Source organism: Sander vitreus, chromosome 6 (genome assembly GCF_031162955.1).
Source record: "Sander vitreus isolate 19-12246 chromosome 6, sanVit1, whole genome shotgun sequence".
NCBI lineage: Eukaryota > Metazoa > Chordata > Actinopteri > Perciformes > Percidae > Sander > Sander vitreus.
The window spans coordinates 20,252,407-20,269,508 of NC_135860.1; the positions used below are offsets into that span (position 1 = coordinate 20,252,407).

At 39.9% G+C, this 17,102-nt stretch overlaps 1 protein-coding gene across 2 annotated transcripts; it reads left to right on the forward strand.

Moving 5' to 3' along the window:
* The first annotated feature begins 2,736 nt into the window (after nucleotides 1-2,736).
* On the forward strand, nucleotides 2,737-15,178 carry LOC144519898 (uncharacterized). Of its 2 annotated transcripts, none has more exons than XM_078253411.1 (9): nucleotides 2,737-2,833; nucleotides 3,269-3,286; nucleotides 10,057-10,121; nucleotides 12,636-12,918; nucleotides 13,147-13,310; nucleotides 13,490-13,772; nucleotides 14,001-14,164; nucleotides 14,344-14,626; nucleotides 14,855-15,178. In XM_078253411.1, exons 3-9 carry the CDS (start codon nucleotides 10,058-10,060, stop codon nucleotides 15,027-15,029), a joined length of 1,416 nt encoding a protein of 471 aa, XP_078109537.1. In that variant the 5' UTR covers nucleotides 2,737-2,833; nucleotides 3,269-3,286; nucleotide 10,057; the 3' UTR covers nucleotides 15,030-15,178. The 2 variants fall into 2 exon arrangements, with proteins under 2 accessions (XP_078109537.1, XP_078109539.1); XM_078253413.1 differs by having other exon boundaries at nucleotides 2,738-2,833; nucleotides 3,274-3,286.
* The last annotated feature ends 1,924 nt before the right edge of the window (nucleotides 15,179-17,102 follow it).

Here is a 17,102-nt window from a genome sequence, read left to right on the forward strand (position 1 = left end):
GTCATTAAAGGGGACCTAAGAGCAAGCGATTGAGCAGAGAGTGCTTCCTTGGAGAGCCGGTGTAGAGTCTGTTCTTTCACTGAGATTCCTTCTTAACACCCATCTTTATTCTTCTTTTGTTCTTGCTTGCTTCTGTCAAATATGTGTTGTCCTTACTGGTATAAGTAAATATATTTTAGCAGTACTATTTCACACTATATAATGTTTTTGCCTGTTATGTTAACTTTATTGGGAAATAAAGACAGATTTTTGTTAACAAAATGTGTTTCTGAACATCACTGACATTCAAAACAGTGATAACTGAACCACATTTACAACACACCATGCAGTGTGTATACAAATATTTATTGCAAACAGACCTACGTAGTACACAGATAAGAACATCTGCATCTGCACCACCACCACCAAAGTGAACATAAAAGAACTATAAAATATATACATACATATGACACTGTTGTCAAAACCCACGCAATCGACATACACACACTTGCAGACGGCATCTTGGAAGTTTGTGATCAATACTTGTTGCCTCTGGTGATGTAGCAGCCAGCTAGCGACGATGTATGATGACGTAACCGTAACCAAGTGGTGTCTCATTTCATAGGGATATGTTTTCACCCCTAACCCTTACCACTCTGTTTCGAGGGACAAGGGCTAGGGGTAAGACAAAGGGGAAGGGGTAAGACAGAGAAATGGGATTCAGCCTTACTGTAAGTTAGTTTCTTACGAAAAAAATTGAGACAGCCAGTGAAGTGATACAGACTGGTGCTGGCTAACACCATCGTGCTAACACATGCTAACTGCTAACGTTACCGGAGGAGCGGGCAAGCTTATGACTTTCTCATAAGAGAAATATGCAATTTAATTTTGGCAAAACAACCGTGTTGCCTAATTAACATTCTTACGGGTTGCTCTGCAGTGTATGGTATGTTACATTATTCTTGTGGCTACCACTGCCAGGTTCACAGTTATGAAATGTTGGACGGTATGATTCCCACTGTTCTAAACTGGCATGCAACCTGTTGTGCCGAAAATCTCCCCCCTGCCAAAATTACTCCCCCTCCTTCTTATCAGTGGCCATAGCAGTTAAGTTTATCCAACAAAAGGTGACTATGAACTGGGTACAGAGCACCGCAAAGGTCTTTTATGACTGTTAACATAGCCAGCATCCAGCTGCTTTTTGATGTCCGCTTTTTTTGACCACTGACGTCGTGGGATGTTGGGTTCAGCGTTCTCAACCTGATAACTCACGTGCCATATGCGATTTGTGTGCTGCAATTTTGCCCGACTCAGTCAGACTGACTGAAGCTGAAGCCTGTAGAAACCGAGAGCAACACTGGAAAAAATGGGGTGCTATTTTGGTATAAGGAACCAGTTGTCTTAATATTGTACATCCATTGTTATTTCCACCAGGCGTAAGCTTTGAGGGAATCATGAGTTCAGTCATGTGTGTATATGTGTGTGGACTGCTCTGTTTTATACCGATTCACTCTTCTTTGTTTGGGAGGGGAAAGGGAGACACACCTGGAGGAGATCTACACTGTACTGAGTGCACTTTTCTAGTTAATCCTGACTCAGCAACTGAATACACCGTCTTATTGCAAGAAATTTGATTGAAATATTATCACCATATTAACTGTTTCCATATGAACCATCATCTTTATCATGATAATTACACAGTTAAGATTTAATACTTTTTTATACAGCCCTATAAAGCTTTTTGTATCTTGCCATTTACATCAAATAAAGTCAGTGCAGTCTACCTTAACAATCATTACCATCCTTAACTGAAGTTTAAAATACATGTCCAAATACATACATCACTATCAACTTCCAATGCCATATGATAATTCCTGTGTGATAATGTCTCCAAATTATCGCTGAGCATTTGACCAAGGACCAGATGGTGTGTACATCAACCATATCACACATTTTATTACTGTCCGCTCTTCTAACAAGAGGTTAAGTACTTAGAGAGAGCAGTCACTGCACACTCTGGAGTGTGTCCCATATGGGAGACTGTCAGCCAGTCAGTGTCCAGAATAATGTCTGGCTGATTTGACCGCTCTCTAACAAGGCAATATGTCAACGTGTCACCAGGAGATTGATACTTATTATTACAGTATGTAGCTGGGAAAACACTCACAATATGAACAGGAATCGCATGATATTTGAATAGCAGGCAAACCCCAACAATAAACAAGTCGGGTCAGCAGAGCGTGGCTTCATTAGAAAAGCAGGCCTGACCTACGTGGCTATGCGGCTTGTCACATGCAAACACACCAATACACACACACACACACACTAGAGAATATAATACGGGGAAGATGGGGTTTAAACAGAAAACAGGAAAACTAGGATAGGGATTGAATAGCAGGTTAGAGGTTGGAAAGAGGAATGGTGTTACTACTTATTTCTACCCCATTAAAGGACAATTCCAGCGTAAAATGAACATAGGGCTTAATAACATATGTGTACCGAGTCAAACGTTCTCTGGGATCTGTTTTCATGCTAATCGAATGCGTCTCTACAGACATTTTATTAAAAAGATAGTTTATAAAAACAGTAGCGTTCGTGTTTACATTCGGCCGCCATCTTAGCATGAAAACAGACAATGAGGGTTGGCTAAAACTGGGCCATTATTTGAACAGGCTGGGTGTGTCCTCTTAAGATATGAAGACGAATAGGGTATAAAAACAACACTTATTTGACCAGAGTTTAAATTAAAAAAGCAGTTGTCAATCATGCTTTGCAAAAAAAAGTATTAAAAGGAATTGCTCTCTATGACCGCATGCAAATCACATGTGCTTCCAGGACGCACGATAGCTTCCAGGTAGGTGGCTAGTAGAATTACTGATCAACTTTATTCTAACTTTTTTTCCATTTTCCATATTAACTGTAAAAAGTGAACTACATCAAATACCACTTTACATTACAGTTTGGTAATGACAAGGTAATAATCATACATGTGTGAAAATGAAAAAATGTTAAGGTCTGAATGTGCATCAGAGCTAGGGTTAAGCTTTCAGAAGATTCGGCTTTGCACAATTCAGCAGGAAGAGTAAAAAGAAGAGTTTGATTTTGAACTGTAAAATAACAATACATAAATACAACATGACTAATATACATACTTATAACCAAGTTATACTAATGTTTATGTGCATTTTACTGATGTTGAAGTTATTACTCTCTATATTGTTGTGATCATGTCCCTTTTTTCTTTTTTCTTACTCTTTATTCATATTTGGGACCTTGATGTCTGGATCAGGACAGATATCCTATAAGGGTAAGTTAGATCCAACAATGTGTTAGTTAAATGTTTTGTCTGAAACTGTTCAGGAAGGGATAGAGATTACTTCAGAGGGAAAACATGGGATTAAATGTATTTAAAATAAAAGTTATTGCAATAAACAAAGAAACAAACAAGAAGAAACACCGACAGTTAATGTTGAATTGTCGGCAGGAGACATCATTTTGTGTACATTGCTATGTACAGCATGCTTATGCGTATTTCAATTTTGTGCCGTGTGGACCCCACCAACAACTATTGAAAATAGCACATAGACAAGCATATCTTTAACTATAAGTAATTATTGAATATTTAGAACAAGTGTTGTAGAGATAACTCTGATTATATAATGTGCTCTGAACCAATGCACAATTTTCTGCCCCACCACCACTCCCTATTTCTTGACAACATTTACCACAAACGTAACATTGTCATAACTCAAATTACAACACATAGTCCCACCCTCAATAACGTTTTTAATCAGTTTTCACCAGATTAGTTGTCAATGTCTTCTTAAATAAAATGCACAAAGGCCCCTTTTAATGGCTTATGTTTTGTCAATGATTTCGTAATTTTTTAATCATCGACAATTTAGACCAATTTTACATCCATCTGGTCCACTTACCTTCCAGTTTTTAAATAAAATCATATAAGGACCATTGAAATTCTGACTTGTATATTTCTCACTAACCTCCCAGTCTAATATCACTAGTGACTTCCACCCAAGACCATTAACAGATACACTGCTTTAATTAAGAGTCACTTTTCTTTTGTTGAGGACGGGGTTTAAATAAGGACTAGAAAAATGTGTTTCCTGCAGAAAATGTGTGTGAATGCTGAATAGATAAATTGCAAAAGCTAAACTGGATTAATAGCTTAAAGGTACACTATGAGTTCCTGCATGGTTTCGGCGCGATTTCATTTTTGTCTCAAATCGTAGGCATCTCTCCTTGATCCGCTAGCTGCCTGCCCCCTGAATACACTGTGAAAAAGCCCGGTCTCAGGAGACAACACAGGGGTCGTAAACATCAAACAAACACTAGGGGCACAGGCTGTGCACCAAAATACAACAAAAACCACTCCAGCCAATCACCGACAAGATGGTTGGGGGTGGGGGTTAGTGACAGTTAGTCATGACAGTTACAGAAACCAAGGGGGTAAGCGTCTATCAACAACCCGTAGATCCTATGGTGCCATTTTGATGCTAACAAGCACTCACCCTCCGTTAGCATTCCATTGACTGCTATTCATTTTGACGTCACTTTGACAGCGAATAACTTTACATCTGAAGCATTTAAAGACTTTATTTGTCCATTGTTTATTTCTAAAGAAACACGACAATGTATGAAAGGCTCCATTACCTTGTATCTCACGGTACGGCTCCGTAGGACTAAACGGAATTACCGTATAGTACAGGAGAAGTTCGCAGGCAGTTTCAACTTACATTAGCTGTTTAAGTTTAATTACTAATGTTAACTAGCATTTTAATTGGCAATAATTAGCCCGTGCCTATGATATCTCCTTACATATACCTATGCTCTCCGTCTCTGCAAGATTCGGAATGATTGAGATTTTTCTTGGCACAGCTACCAGAAGACTTACAACTTTCAGACAGGTTGCTCACGTAACATTTACGTCGTCTCTCTCAGTTGGAGGCTGCGCAGTAACGCTCAGCACTCACCGGAAAAGTGCTTCTAATATCCTTCACTGGTCTCCGTCCAGAGCAACGGGATCTGTTGGTCCACTTTATATACTGTCTATGATGGAAACATGGGGGGAGGGGCGAGCTTGCGCTGTTTTGTTTGGTATTTACTTGGAATGTCAACATAAGCAATGTCATGCAGGGTGGCCTCTAGCTCACCCAGTAAGAGCGTTCGCCCCATGTTGGCTGAGTCCTGCAGCGGCGCACAGTTCAAATCCGACCTGCTGCCCTTTGCTTCGTGTCTTCCCCCATCTCTCTCCCCCTTTCATGTCTAAAAAGCTCCAAAAACTAATCTTGAAAGAAGTGATATCATGCAGGTTTTTTTTGTAATTTTTTTCAACTTGAAACACGTTGCAGGTTTAATCGGTCGCGATTCGGCTGTGGCTCATGTAGCAATTCAACGTGTCCGCTTTTTCATGTAGCAGTCACACATTGTGTTAGTTTTAGGCAATGTGGCCCAGGCGGTAGAAGCAGGGAACCCAGCTGAGCAGCGCTCAGTACTCATATTATGCTCATTTTCAGTTTCATAATTGTATTTAGAGGTTGTACCAGAATAGGTTTATGTGGTTTAATTTTCAAAAAACACCATATTTTTGTTGTACTACACATTGCTGCAGCTCCTCTTTTCACCCTGTGTGTTGAGCTCTCTGTTTTAGCTACAGAGTGAGACATCTTACTTCTGTTCCATCTTTGTTGGGAGTTACACATGCGCAGTACTTAGGTAAGCACAGCTAGCCAGTCAGTTGCAGAGTATGAGGGCGTGCCACACTAGCAGCTAGGCGAGCATTATAACGTGTGTTACAAATGCCGTTTTTCCATTACATGGTACCTGCTCGACTCGCCTCGACTCATTTTTTGGTTTTCCATTATGAAAAGAAGTCCCTGGTAGCTACTAACCAGACATGTATAAAGTACTACAGACCCATACTTGGGTAAAAGTGCTCTATCAAAAAAGTGACTTGAGTAGAAGTTGAAGTGCTCTTTAAGCACCACACTTAAGTAGAAATACTAAAGTATTCAACATTTTTTGTACTTAAGTATTGCATGTAGTTTATTTTAAAATGTACTACTGAAAGTAAAAGTATTGTGTTATGTAGTTATTAAAGAAAGCAGTCAAAAGTTTGAATATCATATTGTTTAAATTATGTCAAATGTTTAGCCATGGCTGTAGCCAAAGGAATTAACAAATATTAAATATATTATATTAAAAATAACAAATATTAACAAATACTGAAATAAAATGTACAATTATCACACTGTGCAAGTAAAATGAACATCCTCTCCAGCACAGTAACGATTAAAGGCCCAAAAAACATATCACACACTAGCTAGTAACATGTGTGATGAACAGGAAAGTTAGCAAGCTAGCAAAGTACAGATAAACCAACAGCTTCACATCACAGGGTAAAACGGTTAACATTCAGTACTCATGGCAGACTGAAACAACTCAGGAATAGCTTAACAATAGCTAAATAGAAAGAGTACAAACTTACATTGTCTCTGACTTCTGAACAGGCGACCGTAATGAAAAGAAACACGAAGCGATCTCGGGGATTTCTTACGTAACTTACGTAATTAGCGTACGTAACTAATGTAGCCGTAACTACACACACTGTAACCTACACAGTCTCTCCGTAGCGTGAGGAATTCACAACAGTAACGAGTAACAATGCAGCACATAAACAATTTATCGGAGTAAAAGTATTAAACTCATCGAAAATATGTGCTCAAGTAAAAGTGGAAGTAGGAGGAAAAAAATAATACTCCAGTAGAGTACAGATACAGCCTTTTGGTACTTAAAGGTGCAATATGTAGCTAATACTGACAGCTAGTGTTTAAAATAGTTACTGCAGTACAAATTCAAAATACTGGATAGAGTCGTCTCCCCCGCCCCCTCCTCCCCAGACTCGAAGTTCACGTTGGTTGCCAGGCTGAGACCGGAGCGTCCACAACAATGTTGCTAGGCGCTTGTCTCACATAGCCAGACATTACTTCACAGCACAGTGGAGTAGCTAACGTTAGATGCTGGCTATATTGACAGTCATAAAAGCCCATGCTCACGTGGAGCTCTGTACCCAACTGACTGACACACTTTTTCGGCTTAGAATTACTGTAGGAACTGCTAAAAATCCCACAACCTCGCCATCCTCTCCACACGCCAGACAGACACACTTCCTCGGTTTAGAATTACGATAGGAACCGCTAAAAATACCACTACCTTGCCGTCCTTTTCCACCCGACTGAAATACACACTTTATTGGCTTAGAATTACGGCAACAATCGCTAAACACACTGCAAACTCAAGGTCCTCTCTTTCCGATTTACAGCCCCCCTCTTTTGGCTTCAAATAACTCACCGTTGTCGGCTACAGCCACTGAACAGGCTACACGTAAACAGCCGTGGCTGCTTGCCTGGTCCTCCAGTAACGTTAGCTAGCAGTTAGCAGGGTTAGCATGGCGGCGTTAGCCAGGACCAGTCGGGATCACTTCACTGGCTGTGTCTCAATTGTTTTTGCGAGTAACCAACTCGGGTACTCTAGCAATATAATTCAATGTGAGTAGCTACACAAATGTTGAAATGACATAAAATACCCGTCCCTAGTAGCTGTGATAAATTAGCCTGAAGCTAATGCTTACCTGTTCAGGAGGAAATTAGCCAACTCTGCGTCCTTTTAGGCTCTAAGCTGTCGCCATCTTTCAAATACATCTCCAATATTTACACAGATGGGTTTGTTACCTCTCTGGTCACGCAACTATTAGAAACATGCCGTTTTTTTTGTCGGGTAAAATCAATCTCCATTGATCCTGCTTGGTTGCTGCTTTTATGGCTGTACTAACCTTACAGCTGTAGCGCGCTGGGTTTACGTGTTTACAGGTATATCTGGCAACCCGGCCTGGCTGTCAAACTGGAGGAGAAAATACTGGCATTAGCATTGTTGTCAGAAAAGATAGTATTTCAACTTAGCATGTTTCCTTAAAGGTCCCATGACATGGTGCTCTTTGGATGCTTTTATATAGACCTTAGTGGTCCCCATAATACTGTATCTGAAGTGTCTTTCCCGAAATTCAGCCTTGGTGCAGAATTACAGCCACTAGAGCCAGTCCCACAATGAGCTTTCCTTAGTATGAACCATTTCTGTGTCTGTAGCTATTGAGGAGGAGATGGGGGGGGCAAGGTGGAGGGTGGGGGTGTGGCCTTGACCAACTGCCACTTTGCTCGTTTGAAAGCCATGATGTCTCTCTCTCATGGGTGGGTCAAATTCTCTGGGCAGGCAAAGCAGAGAAAGGGGAGGTAACCTTTCCCCTTATGACCTCATAAGGAGCAGATTACAGATCGACCCATCTGAGCTTTCATTTTCTCAAAGGCAGAGCAAGATACCCAGGGCTTGGTTTACACCTATCGCCATTTCTAGCCACTGGGGGACCATAGGCAGGCTGGGGGAACGCATATTAATGTTAAAAAACCTTATAAAGTGAAATTTTCATGCCATGGGACCTTTAATATCTGATGACGCATTGGGGTAATTTTTGGATTTATTACAGTAAATATATAACATATTGTACCTTTAAGTACAGTAGTGAAGTAGTTCTACTTTGTTACTATACATCTATGCTGCTAACAGGTACTTTTTTTAGTATCACCTTCGTCAAGGTTCCAAGCGAGCTGAGGCGATTCCAAAAAGGTGACATGAAAACCTGCAGACTACTGATTGGTCGGAGAGAATCATCACTAATCACTGTGTCATCGTTGCTAGCAACAGATGAGGGTGTCCTGAACAAACCCACCATTTTTAAATAGTTTAGCCAGCTGTTTTTTTTTCACATACCCTTCACCATACCTAGAGATTGGCATGGTTTTTATTTCATGGTTAGCTGGTTTGATTTGCATTGAGAGATGATTTTATGGAAAGTACCCCATGCCAATCTCTAGGTATGGTGGAGGGTATGTGATGATGTGGGGCTTTTAATTTTAATTTCAAAGGCCAAGGGAACTTTATCAGGATACATAGTATCCTGGATCCATGAAATAACTGGCCTTTAAAAATAAAAATCTGCCTGCCTCTATGGGAATTTAACATAGGAGTGTACTTAGTTATGTCTTTTATTTATTTACGATACATTATTCATTCACAAAGAACATTGGTGTCGTTAAAGGTTGGATTTTTCCTTTTTTTTTTAATTAAGGCATTAAGATCAATTTCCAAAAGATGATTTTTTATTCCTATTTTTAGTCAACTTTAGCATGGGTTCATAAACTTATGAGCACCACTGTATAACCACGTATGTAGGCCATAGGCTATTATGAATATACTGTATAGGCCTATCTGTGTGTGTGTGTGTGTGTGTGTGTGTGTGTGTGTGTGTTAAATACAACAAATAAAAATGTACAACCCCCGTACATGCTCATCTATGTTGTGAATTAAATTCAAAGTAAATATTGTCATGAACACTTCTGCTCCTCTGACGGAGATCATAAAATGCAACGTATGACAAAACGATAGACAGCTGATGCAGTGGTGCTGCTGTCATATTTAATTGACATTGCTTTTAATGATGGCTCGGAGGCAGAGATGTCTCGTGTTTGTTAAACGGCTGTTGCCTCGACTCCTCTCTCCTCGCAGCTCTCCTCGACTCCTTCACTCGAATCTCCTGTGGGTGGGACTAAGATTCAAGGAGGGGAATCGAGGAGAGGAATCTGGAATGCAAAAACTGGGAAATGGGAAAGGCCCATAGTAGCTTTGTGTTCCAACCCCAGACCAGACATTCACAAGACACTTAATGGCTGGACCCCTTGATGTTTTAGGGAGGGGGAGAAGGTGCGGTGCAAGAAAAATACACAGAAACAGGTCGATTTGGGCATGTTTCTATAAAGATGGCAATGGTATAAGATGGAGTTCAAGTGTGGCTTCTTTACTGACCTTAAAATGAGACAAGCAAATGTTCCTCTTTAAAATGTATACACATATTTGTGTGTGTATTATGTTTATGTATACATGTTTAAAAACAATAATGCATAGGTATTTTATTTAATGTTTAATAACATTTTATGTGAATGTCCTCCACAGGATGATGACTCCATCTGTGGTCTTTGTCTTGTTGGCTGTTCTAGGACAGACAAATGGCCATTTTGGTGAGATTATTCTTTAATTGGTTGAATCAAATTATTGATATTTTCCCAATAAATTCACATTTTAATATTTAATGGATATATTTAATATGTGTGCCCATCTAGCTATCATCAATCTTATCATATTCCATAACTAAACACTGCCCCAACTGATGATTTGTACCATATAAAGATGACTTTGAGCAGATACATTCAAAGTTCAATCAAATACTGTATGCTCACTGCAGGGTTTCCCACAGCACTTTGCAGCTAAGCAGCACATGCCTGCCGCCTTAACTACGTCATCAAAAGAAAATGTATATGAGCAATATCTGCCGTGTTAATCTGTCCTTTTTTCTCCCTTTCATTCCAAACCGTGACCAACGCCAGACTCCCTTCTCTGCAGAACGCATAAAAAGACAAAAAACATGCCATGAGTTGGAAAATAATCAGTTTTTACAATCTTTAAATATGTGATATGCCTCTGAATCGTGTGATGCGTCCGAACAGTGGCATCTGATGGTTGAATGTCATCGCGCTCATCTATCATCGTTCACCAAACATTCTACAACATTCTTTATCTGGGGAAAAAAAAAAAAAACATTTTTGGGGGGAAGACCAGTAGCCGAGTGGCAATCGGGAGAGTCGGGACTTTTCCCAATGGGCAGTGTGTTTCGAGGTTGCGAGGGCCGGTCTGATAATAGTTATAAATTGCAAGTTCTTAGCAACACCATCCGGTGGCCTGGTGTGCGACTGCTGCCCGCTGGTCAAACTGTGCAGCCTCTGCTCAACCCGTACGGCGGGCCGCAGCAGCCTTTTATTTCAATACAAACATAGGCTAATCAGAAAGCACTAACGAAGCGCAGGTCACAACCACGTCTAGGATTTTCAGAAATATAAGGGGATCAGTGAGCGGCCCCTCCCCAATTGGCATAGTCCTGGTCGGCCTAAGACGTAAAGCCATTGAACACCTCTTTTTTTCGTCACGTTTGGAAGTCTATCGGTAACGTTAACAGTGTGTGAGTCTAATGATGGAAAGCCAAAAAAGAAAAGGGAAACATGGCGCTGAGAAGGTAAGACTCAAAAAGGAAAAAAAATATTGTGTTGCTGTGCTGTGTGTTGTTCATTAATCCGAACTCCGAATAGTGTTGTATAGTTTGTATGGTGTTTGTTAAAATTGCAACTGTTACTTAGAAAAGCTGGTTATTTATTAATTAGGGCACGAGCGCCGACAGCGGCAAAAGGCCCTATTGAAACTGAAGGAATTATTATAATTTTCCCGGCAAATGAATTGCCTTTTTGAGGGGCTTAACATATTCAAAAACTCACCAAAATTGGCAGTTGCATCAAGCCTGGTGAAAATTTACGTATCTTAAGGGTTTTGGGAAAGGCGCACAAAAATGGCTCGCTTGCGCCCCCTACAAAGTTAAAAAAATTGAGCCCCTGCAGTGCGTTTAACGTAGACTCACAAAACTTGGTACACATATGTATCATGTCAAGACGTACAAAACACATTGTTGGAGCCATACCCTAAACCCAACAGGAAGTCCGCCATTTTTAATTGAAAGTTCGAAATTCGTGCGATTTTGAACATTTCCACATGTCATACTTTAACGAACTCCTCCTAGAGATTTCATCCGATTAACTTCAAATTTGGTCTGTGCCATCTTAAGACGTTAAAGATGAAAAGTCATTAAAAGAAAAACTTGTCGTCATAGGGCATGGCCGTGGCAGGGCGGGCATTTTGTGCGTTTTGCCATCGAAACAGGAAGTGGGTGTAACTCGAGTGAACATTGTCCAATTGGCTCAAAACCCACTTACTCAGGCCACGCCCCCTTTCATAACATTTGAACCGTTTAAGGTAGCGTCTTGTGTGAGGTGTCATTGAACTCAGCAGAGAGTTCCTTCTTCATTGGTGATGGTTTGGCTCGCCCCTCTATGCTTAAGCCACGCCCCCTTTCATAACTGGTGATCCGTTTAAGGTAGAGTCTTATGTAAGGTATCAATGAACTCTGCAGAGACTTCCTTTTTTATTGGTAAAGGTTTGCCCCGACCCCTATGCTTTGGCCACGCCCCCTGTCGCAGCTAATGAACTGTATGACGTAGAGTCTTGTGTGAGGCATCATTGAACTCGGCACAGAGTTACTTTTCATTGGTGATGATTTGCAGTGTCTGAGTGCCGCGCAAATGCATGGTCGCAAGGAGCAGCGACCGCCAGTAACCCCGACAGGCGCAGAGGTGCGAGGGCCCGTCCAGCGCATAATTATTATTTATTATATATTATTATTTATTATATATTATTATTTAAATTTAATATTGAGTGTTTAATAAATAATTGTTAAATGTAATACAGAGTCTGTAGTCTATCGCAAAAACAAGCCACCCCCCCCCCCCCGGTCTGACGCAAACCCCACCCTACCACCTTAACTAACACATTTTCTGCCTGTTCTTTGGTGGCAAATATGGTCAGATCAACACATGTAATACGTCTGTGCCTTCCATATATATTTTAATGACACATTTTGTAAATTTTTCCAGATCCTAATATTGCTAAAGGTGGAAACGTGATTCAGTCCTCCCTGGGGTGGAATGGTGTCCCTGAAAGGGCCATTGATGGAAATCGTGCTAGCATTTATGGACAGGAATCCTGTAGCCACACACAAAACGATTTAAAACCATGGTGGAGACTGGACCTCCTGAAGACGTATAAAATCAACACTGTCACCATCACCAACAGAAAAGATTGTTGCCACGAAAGAATCAATGGGGCTGAGATCCGCATTGGAAATTCCCTCAATGACAATGGCAACAATAATCCCAGGTAACAGCACTTTCTGTTTTATATTAGATTCAAACAATTAACATTGGTTTTGCAAGTGACAGGGAATTAGTGCACTGGATATCTACATAACTCCCTAATAGAAAGCCATATTTTTCACAGCAATGGCATGATCAGTTTTTAAATATAACTAGAGGTAAGATTTATGCATAGGTTGTGTCTGGTAAACCAGTTTTATTAATGATTCTGTTTTATTTTATTGTTCGTCAGATGTGCTGTTATCTCGTCTATCGCAGCTGGCAACTCCGAAACCTTTACGTGTAATGGAATGGAAGGTCGTTATGTAAACATTGTGATTCCTGGTAGAGCAGAATACCTGACACTGTGTGAGGTGGAAGTCACTGGTCAGCCTTCAGGAAACACTGCTCCAACTGGTGATTTCTACTATATAATGTGACCAATAGATTACTTTGAGCAGACAGTCACATTCAAAGTTCAATCAAATATGCTCACTGCCTGTTCATTGGCAGCACATTTTGTCAGATCAACACATGTAATACGTCTGTGCCTTCCATAAACTATCTTTAATGACACATTTTGTAAATTTTTCCAGATCCTAATATTGCTAAAGGTGGAAATGTGATTCAGTCCTCCCTGGGGTGGAATGGCGTCCCTGAAAGGGCCATTGATGGAAATCGTGCTAGCATTTATGGACAGGAATCCTGTAGCCACACACAAAACGATTTAAAACCATGGTGGAGACTGGACCTCCTGAAGACGTATAAAATCAACACTGTCACCATCACCAACAGAAAAGATTGTTGCCACGAAAGAATCAATGGGGCTGAGATCCGCATTGGAAATTCCCTCAATGACAATGGCAACAATAATCCCAGGTAACAGCACTTTCTGTTTTATATTAGATTCAAACAATTAACATTGGTTTTGCAAGTGACAGGGAATTAGTGCACTGGATATCTACATAACTCCCTAATAGAAAGCCATATTTTTCACAGCAATGGCATGATCAGTTTTTAAATATAACTAGAGGTAAGATTTATGCATAGGTTGTGTCTGTTAACCCAGTTTTACTCATAATTCTGTTTTATTTTATTGTTCGTCAGATGTGCTGTTATCTCGTCTATCGCAGCTGGCAACTCCGAAACCTTTACGTGTAATGGAATGGAAGGTCGTTACGTAAACATTGTGATTCCTGGTAGAGCAGAATACCTGACACTGTGTGAGGTGGAAGTCACTGGTCAGCCTTCAGGAAACACTGCTCCAACTGGTGATTTCTACTATATAATGTGACCAATAGATTACTTTGAGCAGACAGTCACATTCAAAGTTCAATCAAATATGCTCACTGCCTGTTCATTGGCAGCACATTTTGTCAGATCAACACATGTAATACGTCTGTGCCTTCCATAAACTATCTTTAATGACACATTTTGTAAATTTTTCCAGATCCTAATATTGCTAAAGGTGGAAATGTGATTCAGTCCTCCCTGGGGTGGAATGGCGTCCCTGAAAGGGCCATTGATGGAAATCGTGCTAGCATTTATGGACAGGAATCCTGTAGCCACACACAAAACGATTTAAAACCATGGTGGAGACTGGACCTCCTGAAGACGTATAAAATCAACACTGTCACCATCACCAACAGAAAAGATTGTTGCCACGAAAGAATCAATGGGGCTGAGATCCGCGTTGGAAATTCCCTCAATGACAATGGCAACGATAATCCCAGGTAACAGCACTTTCTGTCTTATATTAGATTCAAACAATTAACATTGGTTGTGCAAGTGACAGGGAATTAGTGCACTGGTTATATACATAACTCCCTATTAGAAAGCCATATTTTTCACAGAAATAGCATGATCAATATTTGACTACAAGCATTGGTAAGATTGACGTATAGTTTGTGTCCGGTAAACCAGTTTTATTAATAATTCTGTTTTATTTTATTGTTCGACAGATGTGCTGTTATCTCGTCTATCGCAGCTGGCAACTCCGAAACCTTTACGTGTAATGGAATGGAAGGTCGTTATGTAAACATTGTGATTCCTGGAAGACAAGAATACCTGACACTGTGTGAGGTGGAAGTCACTGGGATAGAATCAGATGATTCCATTGAATATGCCTGTGGCTGAGTCTGAAGTAATTCCTCAGTTCATGTCCACATCATTTTAATGCTAATCTACACAAGTTCCTGCTTCTTTTGCTTCAATAGAATATTTGTAATTATGGTCAATGACATTATATCTTTCCCATCAATAAAATATTCATTTTATGACCGTTATAGCAAGGTTTAATTGATGTCAAGAGGTTTGGTTGCCTTATAGTACCAGGCATTCAACATAACTTGCGCTCATATTCACAACAGTGTTGTTGCAGTTCCTCCAACGTGAATTTTATTAACTCTTCTGTAAAGTTTATGGTTTGTGTACTTTTAAGAAATAGTTCCAATGTTTTGGGAAATTATCATTTTTTCTTCTTGCCAAGACTCAGATGAGAAGATTGATATCCCCTCATATTTGCACAATAACTATGAATCTACCATCAGTAGCTGGCTAATTTAGCACAAAGACTGTACACAAACGGAAAACAATGAGCCTGGCTTGGTCCAAATGTAACCTACCTCCAGCCTATCAGCTAGAGTTACACAATCTGAGCCAAACCTGACAGCTTAATGCCACTTTCCAAAGCACATATGTAACCTTATATATAAATATAAAGCCAAGGTGTGGGTCTCAATTACAGCAACAACAGGTAGGTTTGGTCGGGTCTTTTGAAAGGCACAGGTACAGGCTGAGTTTGAATCCCAATTTTAGGCCTGTGGAGGACTCTGAAAATTACTTTTCTGTTACTGGTAAAAAAAGTATTGAACAATATTGAATAGTCATAATACAAATGTATCAAATTACATTGTGGCAAGGGGTGAAAGGGGTTGCTCAGATGAACCTACAAATAATTAGCACCAGAACTGTTAAGAGCAACTGCACCCTACCTGCTCAGCAGCTCAGAAAGACAGTTAGTGACTGGTGGGCAGACATAGAGGAGCCAACACGCCGGTACAGCAACACGACAAATTGACACAATGTTTTTAACAAATTAAAAAATAAAAATAAATAATCACAAATAAAATATCTGACATAGATATTGTTTCACAAAGTTTCCTCTAACTCAACAATTCAAAGACCTGCGCGATTTTTAAGGGAGTGTATGCGGACACTTTTGTATTTTTTTTTTTTTTTTTGTAAAATCTGACATGTTTGCTGTCATGAAGTTAGAAAGTTTTGTATTTTTTCATAAATGTAATGGGAATTGTGAAATCAGTTGACCTTACAAGGGCTCCTCAGTCTCTCATGGATTCTGTTCCTGATCCTATGCCATGGGAAAAAGCAGCAAAATAGTTCTCTTGGCTGTGTCTGGCAGTGTGTGTTGTAATTTTTCTTGGGCTTGCAAAATAAACATTACTTTCCTCCCACAAAACAACACTCATTGTCTGTTTTTGATGATATGAAGAGTTCACAAAGCCATTCTTACAATTGATATCCTACACAAACACCTGTTTGATCGATCTGCAGTGTTCTGTAATTATATTGGCATGTTATGTAAGTTATTCTCATAAATACGGTAAACAATGTGTAAAACTGATGCTGTACTTGATACCTCCATCTGGTGGAGCATATAGTTTTAATATCGTTATCATATTCAAAAATCAATCGTGTTTATTTGTATGGCTTTATTAAATGTGTTTTCATTGTAACGCATGTCTTAACCTTTTTGAAAGGTGCAAAAAATAACATCTGAACAGAAATATCTTCCATTTACAATCAGATTAATTCCGACACCTGTAGCTTATTAGATGCTATCAAATTGATTGGTATAAAAAGAGTTGCTGGTTTCATTGTTGGTTCAATCATTGGTCAGTTCTTTCAGATGTAGCTTTTTCCTTGCTTTCACAAGACTTAACTGTGTTTTCCATTTATCTGTTATCGTCAGCCTTGGACTTTTGGAAAACCCCCAGCAGCAAGGTCTATGCCGTGAAAAGCACAGATCAAACCAAGCTGCACAAACAGGGTGCACCGTCTAAAAAAAAAAAGGTGTGTCTTTCTAATGAGACGCAGCACTTAAAGAATCATCCATAGAAATGCATGGGGTTTCATGGGGTAGTCTCTACACATATCCCACCCCTACCTGTATGCCTCCCCAGTAACTTG